Source organism: Vipera berus (genome assembly GCF_964194415.1).
Source record: "Vipera berus genome assembly, chromosome: 16".
NCBI lineage: Eukaryota > Metazoa > Chordata > Lepidosauria > Squamata > Viperidae > Vipera > Vipera berus.
Genome location: NC_138219.1, coordinates 8,022,739 through 8,041,415, shown reverse-complemented (window position 1 = coordinate 8,041,415; position 18,677 = coordinate 8,022,739). Strand labels below are relative to the sequence as shown.

The 18,677-nt window shown below is 50.9% G+C and overlaps 2 protein-coding genes across 6 annotated transcripts in view; both read left to right on the top strand.

Annotated features, from left to right (window-relative positions):
* The first annotated feature begins 332 nt into the window (after positions 1 to 332).
* On the top strand, positions 333 to 12,346 carry DCST1 (DC-STAMP domain containing 1). 5 transcript variants are annotated; one of them, XM_081340479.1, is made up of 16 exons: positions 333 to 496; positions 1,134 to 1,259; positions 1,540 to 1,614; positions 2,407 to 2,535; positions 3,371 to 3,510; positions 3,946 to 4,117; positions 4,439 to 4,582; positions 4,852 to 4,973; positions 5,416 to 5,576; positions 6,274 to 6,373; positions 6,665 to 6,760; positions 7,685 to 7,811; positions 8,505 to 8,621; positions 9,039 to 9,181; positions 9,487 to 9,600; positions 10,620 to 12,346. In XM_081340479.1, the coding sequence occupies exons 1-16, from the start codon at positions 433 to 435 to the stop codon at positions 10,863 to 10,865; spliced, it is 2,076 nt and encodes a 691-aa protein (XP_081196605.1). In that variant the 5' UTR covers positions 333 to 432; the 3' UTR covers positions 10,866 to 12,346. The 5 variants fall into 5 exon arrangements, 4 of the variants coding, with proteins under 4 accessions (XP_081196605.1, XP_081196606.1, XP_081196607.1 ...); XR_014028100.1 differs by lacking the exon at positions 1,134 to 1,259 and having other exon boundaries at positions 8,435 to 8,621; positions 10,620 to 10,642; XM_081340480.1 differs by lacking the exon at positions 1,134 to 1,259.
* A 387-nt stretch (positions 12,347 to 12,733) lies between these two features.
* Positions 12,734 to 18,677, top strand: part of ADAM15 (ADAM metallopeptidase domain 15) — a 31,047-nt gene continuing 25,103 nt past the window's right edge. Inside the window, exons 1-11 of the mRNA XM_081340113.1 lie at positions 12,734 to 12,946; positions 14,414 to 14,494; positions 14,932 to 15,013; positions 15,489 to 15,573; positions 16,002 to 16,078; positions 16,663 to 16,807; positions 16,880 to 16,945; positions 17,291 to 17,359; positions 17,578 to 17,747; positions 17,926 to 18,007; positions 18,399 to 18,547. Coding sequence (XP_081196239.1) covers positions 12,865 to 12,946; positions 14,414 to 14,494; positions 14,932 to 15,013; positions 15,489 to 15,573; positions 16,002 to 16,078; positions 16,663 to 16,807; positions 16,880 to 16,945; positions 17,291 to 17,359; positions 17,578 to 17,747; positions 17,926 to 18,007; positions 18,399 to 18,547 — 1,088 coding nt within the window. The 5' untranslated portion in view covers positions 12,734 to 12,864. The remainder of the gene's footprint in view (positions 12,947 to 14,413; positions 14,495 to 14,931; positions 15,014 to 15,488; positions 15,574 to 16,001; positions 16,079 to 16,662; positions 16,808 to 16,879; positions 16,946 to 17,290; positions 17,360 to 17,577; positions 17,748 to 17,925; positions 18,008 to 18,398; positions 18,548 to 18,677) is intronic.

Below are 18,677 nucleotides of genomic sequence, written 5' to 3'. Positions count from 1 at the left end.
ACCCAGGCTTCGGGGGAGTTCGATCCTTCAGCCGCCCAAGCTCAAAGCTCAGGCGGCCTCGGAGAACTCTACCCCTACCTGGGGCCTCACCCCCTCCTCTTCTCCCGAGGAGGGGGCTTCAATTTCGCCCGAACAGCTGATCGGCGCTGTTTCAGGCAAAAAAACAAACAGCTGAGCCGCGGGCAGCCAGGGGAGGCTGTCTTCAGCGCCGCGCCGCCAGCGGAAGTCCGGTTTTTGATAAAGATTTTTGATAAAGCAGGATTATAGCTTCAAGTAATACAGAACAGCCTCATTCTGTGATGTCAGCCTTCTAATAATGACCTTGCCGGAACTTACCCGTTTTTCTAGAATTCAGCTCCGTTTTGAAAGTGACCCATTTGTAGCTGGGTGACAGCTTTGGATCGGTCGGTCCAGCCAGCCGGTGGTCAGATTATGGGAGAGAAATATCAAAGGCTCAAAGGGCAGAAAGGGAAACATGTCAAGTCACCCAACACGAGTAAGTCCAGAGGAGGGGGGATATATATATATATATATATATATATATATATATATATATGTGTGTGTGTGTGTGTGTGTGTGTGTGTGTGTGTGTGTGTGTGTAATTTCACAGACCAGATTTAAAATAAGCAAGGAAATTGCCTCCACGGTTCTAGTCCTCAAGAGAACATTGAGTAGCGGATCCATCCTTTTTTGGGGGGGGGTCAGACGGAAAGGAAATATGATGATTGCAGACATTGATAGTTACCTATGAATGTGATCTTTTGCAGACCAATTACAGCTTCCATCCCTAACACATTACAACCAAGATTGTTTTTTTTAAAAAAAAAAACCTGAGAATATTACTTTTCAGATAAATATAGATGGAGATACAGTATAGATATAGATTAGATATAGAGATAGATGACAGATGATAGATAGATAGAGATATAGATGATAGATATAGAAATAGATAGAGATAAAGATAGAGATAGAGATAGATAGAGATATAATTAAAGATAGATACATATAGATATACAGTATTCCACATCCTGCTCAAAAATGGATCTAATCTCCAGCGTAAAGAGAATCTGGGTACATTTTAAATAAGGTTTTTAATTTGCCCGCTGAGGGTGACTCATGTTTTCTCTACGCAGCCCTGAAGCACTTTCTTAGCTTTTTCTTACCCAAAACCTTCGTTAACTTCCTGTGGAGTCAACCTGACGAATTCCGGCCTACCAAGTTTTTTCTCGGGGCTGGAGTCGGGATTTTATTTGCTTTGAGTAAGTCATGCCCGTGGGGGAGAGTTGGGAGAGAAAATACAAAAAAAAAAAAAGAAACGGGTGGATGCCCATATGGAAAAAGAATAGAAATCTATAGACTCCCTCAATTGGTGGGATTCTGAATAAATCTCGTTAAAGAAAACTCGGAGAATCTGGCTCGGAAAAGAATCATTTTGAGGCTGGGGGAAAAAAAATAAATAAAATAAAATTGGATACCTGCTGCCTTTCCCCTCCCCACCCCAAAGGATCTTTCTTAAAATCTAAAATTCTTCTTCCCCAGCTTTCGGCAAAATCCTGATCTTTCCCATGACCATCAGGGAACAGACCAAAGTCGAATTGCTGGGCTGGATGACAGGTAAAAAGTGGCTCTGGGGGAGAAGCCAAGACCCCAGGAGGGGAAAGAAAGGAAGGAAAAAGTTACAGCAGAATCCTGTGGGAAATTAAAGGGATCTAGGTGTGTTTCCCTCTTCCCTCCTCACCCCATTTTTTCCTCTAGTGTTGTTAGCATCCCACCAATTTGCAAACAAACATAGAGCGTCGATTACAATCGTGTTTTAACTCACGCGCGGCACACGCGTTCGTCAATCAAAAATCAATCAATCAATGAATAAATCAGTCAAAAGCTGGATCTTTCGATTGGTTGAGAGAAGCAACCTACGTAGATTCTTCCCGACTGTTAGAACAAGTGACCAGTGGAACCACCTGCCTCCAGAAGCGGTGAAGGCTCCAACACTGGTGGAAGTTTTTAAGAAGAGACTAGACAGCCGTTTTTTTCTGAAATGGGTCTATAGGCTTTCCTGCCTGAGCAGGGGGTTGGACTAGATGACCTCCAAGGTCCCTTCCAACACTATTATTATTATTATTATTATTATTATTATTATTATTATTATTATTATTATTATTATTATTGCTAAGCTTGTAAGCCGCCCTGAGTCTTCGGAGAAGGGCGGGATATAAATGGAATTTTATATATATATATATATATATATATATATATATATATATATATATATATATATATATATATATATATATATATATATATATATAATTTTTTTTATTTATTTATTTATTTATTTATTTATTTATTTATTTATTTATTTATTTATTTATTTATTATCTTTGTGCTGTGCCCTCTTTTTCCCAGGCGTGGCTGCCATTGGATGGGGCACCTCTCCGCAATTCCGTTGTGCCAGCCTCTTGGTGATCCCTAAATTCCTGGGCAAGGAAGGACGGCTTTATATTCTCACATACATGTTAGCCGCCGTCTACGATGGTACCGAGATTTTTATTCATTTTATTTGTTGGTATCCCCCATCTTTATGATTTTTTTTTTAAAAAAAAAATAACTCAAAGCTGCCAACGTGCCTAACTCTTCTTCCTCCTCCTCCTGTTTTCCCTCCTTCAACAACAGCCCTGCGAGGTGGGTTGGGCTGAAAGGGAAAGGGACTGGCCGAAAGTCACTTTGCCGGCTTTCATGCCTAAGGCAGGACTAGAACTCGCCGCCGCCTGGTGATTGGCCCAAAGTCACTCAGCTTGATTCTTTCAAATGATGGAAAGACGTGCTTTAAGATGGGTTTCCTGCACAGACACACTGATCGGAATCAGTGTTATATATTGTTTTTTCTTTTGTTTTTCTCCTCCTATTCTTCTGTTCCTAAACTGGGAAAAGGATAAAAAACGGGGCAGAAAATTTCCACATTAAACGCCGAGGACCATTTATCCTGCAACATGCATCGCTCCCTCTATGCAAATGTCAGATATAAATAGAGACGCAGCCACAGAAAGATACTCGCTTCTAAAAAAAAGAAATATAGTGTTTTTATGAGCATTCACTTTAAGCGGCAATTGCAGCATCCAGCCCTTAGAGGGCAGCATTTAAACTCCCGCTTTGGGATGTTTAATATTGTATCTCCGTTTTGGGACATAGTTCCATGACCGGCCACCAGAGGGCAGCATTTCCTCACTTTTGAAAATAGCGTCACTGCAACTCTTTTAAGCTTCAGTTGCCAATGTGGACTAGCCCCTTTTTCTGCCCTTCACTTGGGAAATTTAGAACAGCTGATCCCCCTACTCTGTAATCTTTTTTTCCCCACTGTCCTCCTTGGCAGGCCCGGTGGCAAACATCCGTCACAATTTGGGTGAAGTGGTGCGGTCCATTAGCTGCACGGTGGAATTACAGATTGAAAACTCCAAAAAAGCTTGGAAAATTTCATTGGCTCCGATGCGGAAGATCCTCAAAGACATGGTGGTGAGAATAACACAGGGCTGAGACTTGCCAAGGGGCTAGCCCTCTTGAGGGGTATTTTATTAAAAGGCTGGGGAACAGTAATTAAATGGAGGGTTTTAATGCCATTTCCAGAACTTGCTGTTCATGTTTAAATTTCAAAACGGCATTGTGGGAAATCGGCGGGTGCCCATTGAGCTGCCTAGGTGATGGGTTTTGGAGTTCTGTCTGCTACTAAAATGCTCTTCCGAGGCTCAGCTTAGCGCATGGATTAATTAAAAATCTTTGTCGGTGTTAATTGCCCTTTTTATGCTAAAAGGACACATAAGAGAATTAACATCTTGATTTTTGGTTATCTGCCCAGCATGCTTGGTGGGTCAAGTATACTTCTAGTCCTCATGAAGTCACTTGAGTGGTTTTAGGCCTTCTGCTTGGCCCTCATTGCTATTTCCCACGCAGCGAAGTGGGAAGACTTTGAGAACCGAGTCCCAAGAGGTCTCGCGCTCCTTTACGGAGCTGAACAAGCAAGTGGCGAGCCGAGCCGGTACGGAGAGCCGTTTGGTGCGTGAAGCCGAAGGAAGCGCCTCGACCCAGGAAGTCTACGAGGCGAAGACACGGATGCGTTGCCAACGTAAGAAGCGAAGAGTGGCTGGAAACTGTCTTTAAACTGGGTTTAAGCTGAGATTTCAAGCCCTAGAGAAGGGGGCCTCCTAAACCTGGCCCCTTTAAGACTTGTGGACTTCAACTCCCAGAATTCCTCAGCCAGCCAGCTGGGGAATTCTGGGAGTTGGAGTCCAGATGTCTAAAGCCAGGAAGGAAGGAAGGAAGGAAGGAAGGAAGGAAGGAAGGAAGGAAGGAAGGAAGGAAGGAAGGAAGGAAGGAAGGAAGGAAGGAAGGGGAAGGGAAGGAAATAAATTCTCGGGCAAATGTGGGAATTTCTGTTTTCTTCTAGAGATCATCCAGCAGGCAGTCAAGCGTTGTCAAACCTGGTTCCAAACCAAACATCGCTCTTGCATGCAGACAATTGCCGTGCCCCTGGTGAATCACCTCCTCTGCCTCCCCATGAAGTTCAGCTTCCTTTGCCATTTGGCCAAGGGTGAGTGACTTCCCTGCAGGTAGAAAGTTAGTCTTGCAAGGAAAGACCCGTCGGGATTTCTTCACCTTGAAACGCTAGCTTTCTTCCTGCAAGGACTTTGGAAATGGGGCTTAGAGTTAAGGGAAATCCATTCTGTTTACTTCCCCGCCCCCCGGTCGTGCAAAGTGGTACAGTCTTACCCAGACTCACCCACGCTCTTGGGAAAAAAATATATTTGCGACACGGCTCGCTCACTCGATCTCTTCATCCACCTTCCGTCTCTCCCGCAGTGATGAACACTTGGTGCCGGGACAAGATCCCCGTGGAAGGGAATTTTGGCCAAACCTACGACCGGGTGAACGGCTCGGTGGAAAACTTAAACCAAGATTTCACAGCCAGCGTTGTCATCCAGGTCTGTCGGAGGGGTCAACGTTGGCTTCAACTGCTCTGAGTCACTCCTTGTACAGCTTTACAACTGTTTTGTTTAGTGACCGTTCTGAAATTACGATGGCCTTAAAAAAGGGACTTAGGACCGTTCTCCACACGACCGTCGCAGCCTCCCCTGCGGTCGTGTGATCAAAATTCGGACGCTTGGCAACTGATTCGTACTTAAGACTGGGATGACGTGATTCCCCCCTTTTGTGACCTTCTGACAAGGGGGAAGCCTGATCCACTTAACGACCGGGTTACTAACTTAACAACTGCCGGGATTCCCTTAAGAACGGTGGCAGGAAAACTCCCACGCTGGGTCAAAGGTCCCCTAAGTGTCTCACTTAGTGACCAATGCGGTCGTTAAGGCGAGGACTGCCTGTAGCTGAGTGCTTCCCTGCCCTTCCTTCCTTCTTTCTCCCCAGGAGGAGCGCCAGGAGATGCTGGTGGGGTCCAACCTGTCCTCCCACAAACACCTGGTGGACGATGTCAACGAGCAGGTGTACCAGAGCGGCAAACAGCTGGGCACAGCTGTCACGATGCTGCGGGTGCTGCTGTCCTGCATGTTTATCCTGGTTTTCGCCTCGTGAGTTGGGGGCCGTCTTAGGGGGGGGGCTAGGGGAGGGGAGGGCTGCCCCATTCTTCCCCTGTAGCTGGTCCTTGACTTGGAACACTTTGTTTAGTGACCCTCCTTCCTTCCTTTTCCTTCCCTATCTATCCATCTCCTTCCTTCCTTCCTTCCTTCCTTCCTTCCTTCCTTTTCCTTCCCTATCTATCCATCCATCTCCTTCCTTCCTTCCTTCCTTCCTTCCTTCCTTCCTTCCTTCCTTCCTTCCTTCCTTCCTTCCTTCCTTTGAGAGAAGCAATCTGGAATTAAGGAGAAACTTCCTGACAGTGTGGACAATTAACCAGTGGAACAGCTGGCCACCAGAAATCTCAGGCGCTCCAACAATGGAGGTTTTTAAGAAGAGGCTAGACAGTCAGTTCTCTGAGATGGTATAGGCGAGTTTCTTGCCTGAGCAGGGGGTTGGACTAGATGACCTCCAAGGTCCCTTCCAACTCTTTTCTTTCTTTCTCTTTTTCTTTCTTTCTCTTTTTCTTTCTTCTTTCTTTCTTTCTTTCTTTCTTTCTTTCTTTCTTTCTTTCTTTCTTTCTTTCTTTCTTTCTTTCTTTCTTCCTTTCCTTTCCTTTCCTTTCCTTTCCTTTCCTTTCCTTTCCTTTCCTTTCCTTTCCTCCTTGATGCGAAAAGTTTCTGGACATCTCTCTCGCTCTCTCTTCGCCAGGGCTTATTCCTATACCAACAAGTATAACGAAGACATCCGTTTTGACAACCTGTATATCTCCCGTTACTTCCGGCAAATCGATGCAAGACGCCGGAAACAGGTGAGCTACTACTTAAGAAAGTCGGGGTGGGGGGGTGGAGAGAGAGAGAGAGAGCAACATGAGGTGGGCCAGGAGTCCCCGGACCCTGCATGTGGGTGTTGTTGGAGGGACGCCAGCACCAGCAGCAGTCTATCTTGAAGTCTCCGATGCCAAGGTTGCTAAAGGAGAGGCTCCGGCATCGCTCCCCGCTGGGGAAGCCGGCTGAGGCTGCTGGGTTTTGTAGTTCAGCCGCAGGGGAGGCTCCGTGTCTCGTATTTTTTTTCCCTCCCCCCCACCCCCCCGAACCTGCAGAAAAAGCGGACGCTTCTTCCCCTGCGCCGTGCGGAGGAGAGCCGGGTCATCGACCCCCTGCACCTGGCCTTCCAGCCGGCAGAGACCAAGCCTATGGTCAGTGCAAGCGGGGGGGGGGCAGCTGGGGGGGCGGGCGAAGCGGGTGGGGGTCTCGGGGACCTGCGGTTGAGGGCCAGGTCCTCCTGACATTCCCTGCAAGCCTTCGTTCCCCCTCTTGGTACTTTCAGATCTCAGCTGACTGATGCTTCCTTCCTGTCCCCTTCCCCTCTCCTCCTCCCTTCCCTTCTTCCTTCCCTCCTCTCTTTCTCTTTTCCTTTCTTCTTCCCCCTCCTTCCTCCCTCCTTTCCTTCCTGTCCTCTTGCCCTCTAATCCTTGCTTCCTCCCTCCTTTCCTCCCTTCCCTTTTTCCTTCCTTTCTCTTTTCCTTTTTCTTCTTCCCCCTTCCTTCCTTCCTTTCCTTTCCTCTTCCCCTCTAATCCTTCCCTTTTTCCTTCCTTCCTTCCTTCCATCCTCCCTTTCTCTTTTCCTTTATTTCTTCTTCCCCTCCTTCCTTCCTTCCTTCCCTCCTCCGCCCTGCCCTTTTTCCTTCCTTCCATCCTCTCTTTTCCTTTATTTCTTCTTCCCCCCTTCCTTCCTTCCTTCCCTCCCCCCTCCTCCGCCCTGCCCTTTTTCCTTCCTTCTATCCTTTCTCTTTCCCTTCCTTCCTTCCTTCCCTCTTCCCCTCTAATCCTTCCCTCCTTCCCTTTTTCCTTCCTTCCTTCCATCCTCTCTTTCTCTTTTCCTTTTTCTTCTTCCCCTCCTTCCTTCCTTCCCTCCCCCCCTCCTCCGCCCTGCCCTTTTTCCTTCCTTCCATCCTCTCTCTTTTCCTTTATTTCTTCTTTCCCTTCCTTCCTTCCTTCCCTCTTCCCCTCTAATCCTTCCCTTTTCCTTCCTTCCACCCTCTCTTTCTCTTTTCCTTTATTTCTTCTTCCCCTCCTTCCTTCCTTCCCTCCCCCCTCCACCCTGCCCTTCCCCCCCCCAGATGCTGGAGCTGCTGGGCTGCCTGCCCCCCCTGCTCTTCCTGCTGATGGCCTCTGCCCTGGACGCCCTGCTCTTCACCATCTTCAGCACCATCCGGAACCACTCCTTCATCCAGTATTCCTTCCGCAGTGAGTGCCACCTTCCACCTCCACCCCGCCCGGATGGATCCGCACCCGGCTCCGGAAGGGCGGCAGGTTCTTCTCCCCCACCCCCGCCCACAGTGGCCCAGCCCTCAGTCCTCGGAGAGAGGAGAAAGCACGCTGGGGTGACTCTACTGGGTGGTTCCTTTCATGAAGTTGATTGTACCTCAGTGGGGAAAGCGTTAACAGAAGGACAGAGTTGCAAGGGACCTTGGAGGCCATCTAGTCCAACCCCCCTGCTCAGGCAGGAGACCCGATCCCGTTTCAGACACATAACTGTCCAATTTCTTCTTGGAAAACCTCCAGGGATGAGGGAAGGAGGGAGGGAGGGAGGGAGGGAGGGAGGGAGGGAGGAAGGAAGGAAGGAAGGAAGGAAGGAAGGAAGACAAACAGTTGGAAGGGACCTTGGAGGCCATCTAGTCCAACCCCCCCTGCTCAGGCAGGAAACCCTATCCCATTTCAGACAAGTGTCTGCTCAGCCCCTTCTCGAAAGCCTCCAGCGCTACAAAGTGCCAAGCTAGGCCCTGGGGGGGGGGACCCGAGTTCAAATCCCCCCACTAGGGATGACGTCGAGCCTCTCTCTCTCCGTGTCTCTCCTTCACTTCTCCAAGCTGCCCAGGTTGAGAAACCCTGGTGTGACCAAACCTGGCTTAACCAAGCCTTCCCCGGCCCTCCACGCAGGCAGCCACCACTTGGAAGTCCAGGTTGGCGGGGAAACCCTGATGGCCCGTCTCCTGCGAAGCACCATCGGGGCCCTGAACACGTCCTCCGAAACAGTGATGGAGACCAACAACCTGCGTAAGTGGGGCGGAGCAAGGGGGCGCCTGGCCCCAGATGGGTGGGAGGGGGCAGACTCTGCTCGGCCAATCAGACGTTTCGAGGGTGGGCTTATGGACAGCTGTTGGACCCCTGCATTTTGCTGCTGGACTTCCTCTGCTGCTGGAGGCTCGACAACCTGGGCAGTTTTAAGATGGATGGACTTCAACTCCCAGACTCCCCCAGCCAGCACAGTAGACTCCAACTCTTACTCTAGCTAGCTGGGGAATTCTGGGAGTTGAAGTCCACCCATCTTAAAATGCTCAAGACTGAGAAACCAACAATGTTTGGTGACCGTGATTGGGCAGTTCTTGTCTGTATTCCTCGTCTGGAGGATCTCAGCCCGGCCGGACGCCAGGACCCCAGACCCCCCCTTTTTGCTTTGTTCTGCCCCCCCAGAGTGCTTGCCAGAGCCGCGAGGGATGAGCCGGGACGAGTACGTCATATGCGCCATCCCGCTAGGCGCCTTGGTGGTGCTATGTTTCCTGCAAGTCTACGTTTTCCGTCTCCGGAGGGTCATTGCGGCCTTCTACTTCCCCAAGGTTGGGGGGAATTGATCGGTGTCCATCTCTCCCGTCTTTGCCCCTCGATCAGGGCAAAGACCCCCCCAAATAAGGGTGAAGGGGGCATCCTGAAAGGATGGGATGCTGGGTGCAACATTGGTGGTGGGATAGGAGGGTTACAAAAAGGCATCACTTGGCGTCTTCTGGATCCTCTATGTGTCTTTGAGCTGTAAGAGGGGCAGAGTTTGACTCCCAGAATCCCCCCCAGCCAGCATGGGTGGATCACAACTCCCAGAATCCCCCAGCCGGCGGGTGATTGGATGCTTGTTTTTCCTCCCGGACAGCGTGAGAAGAAACGAATCATCTACCTCTACAACGAAATGCTTCGTCGGCGTGTGGCTTTTGTCATTGTGCAACGCAAGCGCATCATCCTGCAAGCTCGGAGGCGCAAGAGAGTGGTGAGTAAGCACGCCAGCCCTTCGAGGTAGGCCACGTGAGGAAACCAGCCCTAGGAGAAGTGCCCGTTTTTGTAAGCGGTCCGCTGAACAGTTGGGGCGAGGAAGGCCGTAAAGTGGGGCAAAAGGTAGCAAACGTCTCACTTAGCAACAGAAATTTGGGGCTGAACGGTGGTCGTAAGTTGAGGATGTCCTGCACTTTGGTCTAACAGCCTTGATTGACGCTTCTGGGCTGCTGAGCCAGAGCTGCTGACCTTCCGCCCAGCTATTTCCGGCTGAATTTCTGCTTCTGCAAATATTTTTGGCACGTGGAGCTGGGCTTCCAGCACGGAGCGGCATTCGAACTCCCCACCCCGCCCTGTTAGCTGGCAGGCAGTTTTTTTCCTTCCTTTCTCCTTCGCGTCCCTCCACCCTTGGGCAGCCCCGGGACCTCCAAAGCTTCCCTTTAGCCTCGGATGGGTGTCTCCCTTCTTCGGTCCCCGCAGGGTGGGTTTTTGTGCCCACCCGAGCCGCTGCACCCGTTGCCAAATCAGGCCGATTGGACACCCATTGCCGATTCTCGCAGCCGACCTGCTTTTGGGGCCGGGCCGGTTGTAGAAGAATCCTCGACTTACGACAATTGAGCCCAACGTTTCTGTCGTTAAAGAGACACCTGCCCCGTTTTACAACTTTTCCTGCCACAGCTGCTGAGTCATCCGGCTGTTAAGTGAACATGGCTTCCCTCACTGGTGTTGCTCGTCAAAAGGTCGCGACAGTTCATTCACTGACCATTTGACGTTACAATGGCAGTGAAAAACAGCGACTTATGACCCCTTTTTACGACGGTTGCAGCATCCCCAGGATCAAAATTCAGAACCCTTGGCAACTGGGCTCCTATTTATGACGGGTCGCAGCATCCCGGGGGTCACGCGATCCCCTTTTGCGACCGTCCGACAAGCAAGGTCGATGGCTTCCCATCTCAAATCTTCCTTTTTGTGGAAAAACTCCGGTGAATCTGGAGCCTGAATTTCTCTCCCTTTCAGAGGAAGCCGCTGCTGAATCAGATCGGACGCTGGTGTCCATTCCTGAAACGGATCCTGCTCCGGCGGTGCATTCTTTGCAACCGGCCCGAATCCCGCCATTCGCTGACGTGCTCGAACCCCGAGTGCGAAACCGTTTACTGCCGAATTTGCTGGAAAGACATGGGCAAAACCTGCTTTGCCTGCCACCCCGAGGATGTGGTCTCGGAGGACGAGAGCAGCGACGGAGAAACGGGCTACGCCGATTAAATTGTGGCGTGTTTTTTTTTCCTGCCTTTTGTATTAAACGGAGGTTTTTTTTAAAAAAAAATATTTGGAACAGGTAGTCCCCGTTTAGCGTCTGCCTCGGAGAGCGTCTGCATCATTGTAGTTGCAATGATGTTGGAACAATTCACTTTGCCACCAGTCCTCGCGTGAATGACCTGCACGGCTCTGTCAAGCAAAGCTGAAACCGTACCCTAAAAGCGCAGTCGTGGCTTACACTTAGCTTTGCTGAAGAATCAAGTCGCTAGTCCTCGCTATAGTCACTACATCAGCATGACCTGCATTTTAAGTGATGATGAAGCTTTTGGCCTGAAGCGGCATAGGGTTTCCTGCCTGAGCAGTGGGTTGGACTAGATGACCTCCAAGGTCCCTTCCAACTCTCTTATTCTGTTAATTCCAAGCCTCTAAGGCAGGAATAGAGGAGAGAGGGAGGCAGGGAAGAGTGGAATAGAGGGGAGGGGGAAAGAGGAAGGAAGGAAGGAATAGAGGAGCTAGGGAGGGAAAGAAGGAAGGAAAGAAAGAAAAAGGAAGAATAGAATAGAATAGAATAGATAATGGAAAATAGAATAGAATAGAATAGAACATAGAATACAGAATATAGAATAGAATAGAATAGAATAAATAATGGAAAATAGAATAGAATAGAATATAGAATACGGAATACAGAATACGGAATGGAATAGAATAGAATAGAATAGAATAGAATAGAATAGAATAGAATAGAATAGAACATAGAATATGGAATACGGAATGGAATGGAATGGAATAGAATAGAATAGAATAGAATAGAATAGAATAGAATAGAATAGAATAGAATAGAATAGAATAGAATAGAATAGAATACGGAATACGGAATACGGAATACGGAATACGGAATGGAATAGAATAGAATAGAATAGAATATGGAATATGGAATATGGAATATGGAATATGGAATATGGAATACGGAATACGGAATGGAATAGAATAGAATAGAATAGAATAGAATAGAATAAAAATAAGGAATAGAATAGAATAGAAATAAGGAACAGAAGAATAGAATAGAATAGAGTAGAATATAGAATATGGAATGGAATGGAATGGAATGGAATAGAATAGAATAGAATAGAATAGAATAGAATAGAATAGAATAGAATATGGAATATGGAATACGGAATGGAATAGAATAGAAGAATAGAATAGAATAGAATAGAATAGAATAGAATAGAATAGAATAGAATAGAATAGAAGGGACCTTGGAGGTCTTCTAGTCCAGCCCCCTGCTGACTCTGCTTTTGAAAGACCCCTGGGACCCCCGACCTTGACAATCTCTCCGCCTTGGCCAGGAAACCCCCCCCCCAGCCCCCTCCCATTCAGCCTTCCAACGGGGGTCCCCACCAACCAACCAGGCGCTCCAAGGGCGCAGCGCCAACCGCTCCCTCCCCTCCCCTCCCTCCCTCTCTTCTCCGCCCGGACCCTCCCCTCCCCCGCTGGCAGCCCCCTCCCCCCCGGGCCAGCGGGGCAGGGAAACCCCCTCCCTCCCTCCCCCTCCCCTCCTTGGTCTCGTTCCAGCTGCCGCGAGGCGCGCAGGGCCGCGGGGCTCCCCTCTGCTCCTGAGCCCGGGCCGGGCGTCCCCCGGCGGGGCCTTGGCAGGCGGGCGAGCGGGCGAGGTCGGGGCAGGGGCCGGGCGAGCGAGCGGAGCAGCGGCGGGCGGAGGCCCGGGAAGGGCGGCCGGCAGGAAGTTCCCCTTCTCGGGCGGGCCCAGCAGCTGCTTGTGCTGCAGCGGCGGCGGCGGCGGCGTTGCAATGCGAGGCGGAGCGCAGGAGGAGGAGGAGGAGGAAGAGGAGGCGGCCGCCGAGGCTCAAGAGCCGCCTTCTGCTCCGGAGAGCGACCCAGCCGCAGCCCGGCAAGCGGCGCCCCTTGCCCCGGCTCTCCTAGCCAGGCCGGCGACCCCCCAGGAGACCCTCCGCGCTGCGCAAGGCGCCTGGACTGGCGCCCTCCGGGCATGGCGCTGCGCAGGGAACTGGCGCTGCTGCTGCTGCTGCTGCCTTGGTGGGGATGCCTGGCCGGCCGGGGTCGCGCAGCAGGTGAGACCCCCGGGACCAGGGGAGACCCCCACCCCCCCACCCCTCCGGGAGGGACGGGGCTGGCGGGGGCAATAGCCGGGGCTGCAGCTTGGATGGGAAAGAGGATCGGCGCAGCTTGCGCCGCCCCTGGGGTCAGCTTGGCTGCGGCTGATGGGCTACGGAGGGCAGGCACGGGACTGGGGCCGGTGGTTGAGGGGCGTCGGGGTCGTGGGAAAAAGCTTTCCCCCGGAGGCGAGGAAGCGGGTCGGGCTGTGTGTGTGTGTGTGTGTGTGTGTGTGTGTGTGTGTGTGTGTGTGTCGGGGGGGGGTCTTCGTGGGTAAAGCCTGGCGCTGGTTTTTTCCCACCCCCCCACCCCCCGGGTTTAGCCGGCGGACCCAGCTCAGCCCTGAAAGGCAGAAGGGACAGGCGAGGTTCCTGGTCTCTGAGCACGTGCAGAGAGCGCTGGGCCTGCCCAAGGAGTAGTGGAGGCGGCGGCGGCGGGGGGGGGGGGAGGCATCCCTGTGAAACGTTGAGGAAGTTTTACAGCAGCTCTAACAGAATCGCAGAGTGGGAAGGGTCCTTGGAGGTCTTCTAGTCCGTCCCCCACCCCCCACCCCGCTCAAAGGGGGATCTTGGATTGATTGGGGTTTGCTGGCAGGGGAGAGGAGAAAAGGGGGTGACTGGCCGGGGAATCAGGCTTAGAAATGGGTGGAAATGACAGAAATAAAGAGGTTTGGGGGGGGGAGGTGGAGTAGGAAAAAAAAGAGGTCAAAGGGGATGAGGCTCCAATTTTCCTCCCCCAGCAGAAGCAGGGGTCAGACTAGATGACCTCGCAAGGACTGCCAAGGAATAGCCGATTTGTGGGAGTTTTTAACTGAAAAAAAAAAATGGGCCTGGGATTGGATAGCTGTGATTTGTTTTGTCCTCAAAAATTCAAAACAGTGCAGGCGGTCCTGAATGTGACCACAACGGAGCCGAAAAATTTATGTTGTTGAGTGAGGTACAACCTTTCTCGCCACGGTCGTTAAGGGAATCATCGCATTCATTAACTTAGTCACACAATGAATCCGCTTTCCCGTTGATTTTGTTCGATGGACACAAAAGGGGGATCGAGGGATGCCCGCAACCGTCATAAATATGAGTCAGCTGCTGAGCGGCTGAATTTTGAACACGTGACCGCAGGGGATGCTGTCAGGGTCGCTAAGTGTGCAAAAAGGGGGATTCTGGGAGTTGAAGTCCCCCACCTATTTAAAATGGCTCAGCCGGAGAATCCCTGACCCAGATCTCGTCAAAATCCAATCCTTGCAGGAGGGGTCTGCGAGAATGTACTTCTGGGTGGGGGGGAGAGGGGGGCGCAGATTCATACCCGACTGCCCACTGAGGGATTCCCCCACGCGGACATCCAACTTTTTTGGGGGGGGGAACAGGAGAAGACCACCACCACCACCCCACTTTCTCCCCCCTCCCAACGCTTTTTAACCTTTGCAGATGCCCCCGACTCGCAACCGGAGCGATGTCCTTTGCCGGTGGCCGGTTACCCCGAAGATCGTGCCGGCGGCATCCTCGTCGGTAAGGCGCCTCTGCCCCCTTCCCCTTTCCCCAATTTGTGAAAGAGACAAGACAAGGCATAAATCACAAGCCTGCTTTGGCAATTGCCGGTTTGGCCGGTTGGATGAGCTCATCTCCTCTGCCTCACGCGTCTCCCCCCCCCCCACGGTGTGCCCCCACCCGTGGCACGGATGTTGGGTGTCTCCGAAGCGTTTCCGTCCATTTCTGTAGGGCAGGAAAACCCTGGGTGGGGCGGGGAAGGGAATGTGACAGACACCTTCTGCAGATGCTGGCGGAGACCCCACCCCAAGGGGGCTTAACGTCCTGAAGGCAGCTTCCTCCAGCCGGGCAGGGGTGGGTGGGTGTGCGTGGACCACCCCCCCCAAGCTCCCTGCTCCAAAATCGGGGGGTCTCCCCATCCTTACGGTTTCCCCCCCCCCAATTCCCTTCTTTTTAAGGTTCCCATGTTTTCCCTGCTCAGCTACGGTTTGCTTTTGAGGTGGAAAGGGAGCACCTCCGTCTGGATTTGGCACAGAATCGGTGAGTCGAGGGTCAGGGAGACGGGCAGAGTCTGGGGTGGGGGTCTCCCCAGTTGGAAGGGTCCCCCCCAAATCCTACTCGCCCTAGAGGAGGTCAGCCCTGTCGCTTCTAAAGCAAAAAAAAAGTTAAAATCAAAGTTATTGGAGGTGCTTGAATGGGGGGAACCTGCCTTGAGCTGGGGGTTGGACTTGATGACCTCAAGGGACCCTCTGATTCTGGCGTTCTAGATGCAAATATGAATTCAGGTTCGATTTTAAAAAAAATAAAAGCACAGAACCTTTGCATAAAGAAAAAAGAAAGCCGCAGAAAGCCTAAGGCACCGTTGCACCGGAGACGATCCAGCCGTGAGCATTCAGTAGAGCTTCCATAGGCGGGAGCAGTCTCTCTTAAACGCCCTGGAAGATGATCTAGGAGTTTGAAGGAGGCTTTTTGTTTCGGCATTTCCATTCAATGTTGGCTTGTTCTTCCTTCGCAGGGAGCTGATGATGATGGCAGGCAGCTCAGAGTTAACCTATTATCTCCCAAACGGGACAAGAACAGTGCATCCAAACAACCCGGAGGTAAGAACCAGGTTTATTTTCTCAGTTTTATATGCTACGTATCAGTGAAACGCGGCTCAGAGGTAGACTGTTCCTAGAACTGGAGGCTCCATTTAGTTATCTTAACAGCCCAAATATGGTCTGTTTGTTGAGTGTATCTGCAGTAGCTGCTTTGACATAAAATGCCCCACTGAGATGCCTCAAAAATGGGCTTGGGTACCCCACAGCTCCTTATTCTGATAGGAGGGGGTAGCCTTTAGCAGACCTGGTAGTTAAACCTCGGCTTATCCACTCACTCTGTCTGGCCTTGAACAAGCCTGGATTCCATAAATTAAACCGTGGCTTGTGTCTATTCAGGTGCGTCTTTGCAAAAGAGGAATTTTATGGTCTGCCGCAGCGGAATCAAGATTTAAGCTGCTTATTCTGTTTTGTTTGGGGTTTTCTTTTAGGGCAACTGCTGTTACCGGGGTAGCATTCAGGGCTACCCCGACTCTTGGGCCAATGTCTGTGTTTGCTCGGGTTTAAGGTAAGAACGGGCAAAATTGGGGCGGAATTGAGCTCTCCTCCCCTTCCATTTTCACTTTCTCCTCCCTCTCCTCCCAGTTCACTTTCACTTTCATTTTATGCTTCCCTCTACTTCCTCACCTTTCGCTTTCACTTTCTCCTCTTTGTCTTCCCCTGTTCATTATCGCCTTCATTTTATTCTTCCTTTCCGCCCCCCCACTGCCCGTGGCTTTCACTTTCACTTTCACTTTCTCCTTTGCTTTTCTGAGGTCCCTGCTTTTTGCCAGTCTTCTAGGACTCTCGAGGACAAGGCTACTACAAATCCCACGATGCCCATCTTGTGACCGGACACTGCCACTTCAAACCATTCGAAGCCAAATTGTTCCCTTTCCCGTCTTTCCGTTCCAGCAGACACACGAGGAAAAGCGGGGAGGAGGGGAGAGGAAAACCCTCAACTTGAGCAACCAAATTGACGAAAAAGGGGGGGCATGCCTTCCCCCCCCAAAAAAAAACTGGAGTGAATTCACCCACCCTCTACGCCAAAGAAACCCAAGATATTGCACTTTTAAAGATGTCTTTCTTTATTTCTTTTCTTTGATCACCCAGTGGTCTCCTCACCGTCTCCCAGTTTAGAAGCTACAGCTTGGAGTCTACCCCAGATGGGCAGACGAGGGTCTACAGACTCGAAGGCATGAAACCGGTGACCGGGATGTGCAGACAATTTCACCCACAACCGCAGCCAAAGCAACGGGTAAGAGTGAACTTCTAGGGTTGGCCATCGCTTGGGTCTCCTCTGCCTGACTGCTCCCGTTATTCCTCCCAGGTGAAGCGAGAAGCAGAGGCCGAACGTGGTTACGTGGAGCTGGTGATCGTGGTGGACCACGCCGAGGTGAGGGCTGTCTCCCCCTCCTCCCCAATTTGCCCACACAACCCTTTTTTTTGTAGGCCGATCAAGTCATCTCCAGGAAAAATTTGCAGGGGAATTTTTTTTTTTGCAAGCACTGAATTGAAGGGATAGCTAGTGTAAATTGAAACCTCATGTTGCTCGATCTCAGTGAGTAAGCCCTTCTTTCCCACCACCCCCTCTCAGCTCACCCCACCTTCTCACCGTAGACACAAGTTTTGATTCCCTCCAAAGCCTCAGGAATCCCATAGATCGAGTTATCCCTCCCTGAAAACTCCCTTTTGATCCCAGGCATATCCCACTGCTGACACCAATCTTTCTGCCTTGCAGTTCAAGCTGGTTCCGAACCTCAACAGGACTCAAACGCGGATCTTGGAAATTGCCAGCCACATGGATGGGGTGAGCTGCAATCCCGACATTCCCTTTTTCCCTCCCTGAAATTGGAGCAATTATTTGGCTAGATGCCACCATATTGTCGGGATACAGATTTTATAAAGACCAGTTACCCACCCACCCCCACCACCCCGGAACGAAAAATATCTTCAATTACAAGTATTTCTCAATTTGTTACTCTGTGCAAAAAACTCTGTTTTTTGTTGTTGTTGCTGTTGTTCCAGTTCTACAGGTTGCTGGGTCTGCGGGTGGCCCTCGTGGGCGCCGAAGTCTGGAATAACGGCAACCGGGTCTCGACAGATGGAACCGCAAAAGAGATTCTCCAGCGGTTCCTCGAATGGAGACAGAAGGATTTGCTGCCCCGGATTCCACATGACAACGTTCAGCTCATTGTGTAAGGCATCAGGTGCAGCAAGGGGACTAGCAGCTTAGTTTTTTTTTTTAAAAAAATGTTTCATTAACTCAGTGCAGAGAGAGAGAGAGAGAGATTCCTGCAAAACCAAACAACTCTGAACTTTTAATTTTTGGCATTAATTCGTGCAAAATCCCTCTGCTTCCTTTTTCCCCTGTAGTGGTCCTCCGTTTCCCGCCGGCGTCATTGGCGTGTCCACCCAAGGGTCCATCTGCTCTAAGCGCTCCGGTGGGATCAGCATGGTGAGTGGAAGGGGCTTCTCGGAGGCTGGGAACGCCGACAAAGGCTCGCAAAACATTGCAAGTGTCAAATTTTCCCCCCCTCCCCGGAGCATCAACAGGTGGTTATGACAATCCCGGGGTTGCAGGGTGGTGTGATCCCCACTTACGGCCTTCCTAGCTGGCTTCTGAATTACGACCACGTGGCTGTGGGGAATGCTGCGATGGTCGTAAGTGTGAGGACCGGCTGTAAGCCACCAATTAGTGCTGGTTTTGACTTTGAATGGTCGCTAAACGAAGTATTATAAGACGGGGGCTACCTATAAGTGCCTCTTAAGTTCAGAAAGGGTGCTTGTTTTTATGGGGCTGGATCGGCACAATTCCCTTTCCCCAATCCTGGTTTGTTTTCCTCCAGGGCCATTCCGTTAGCTCTTTAATCATGGCTTCCACTCTTTCACACCAACTTGGCCACAATCTCGGCCTCGCCCACGACAGCGACGGCTGTGGCTGCAACAGTTCCATCCGTCCCCCGAGCCGGAAGTGCATCATGGACGCACCAACAGGGTGAGTGAAAATATCTCCTGGCCCGCTGGAAGCGAAGAGTAGAATAAACCAATTTGGGAAGGGAACTTAGAGGTCATCTAGTCCAACCCCCCTGGTCAAGCAGGAGATCCCTCTCCCGTTTCAGACAAAT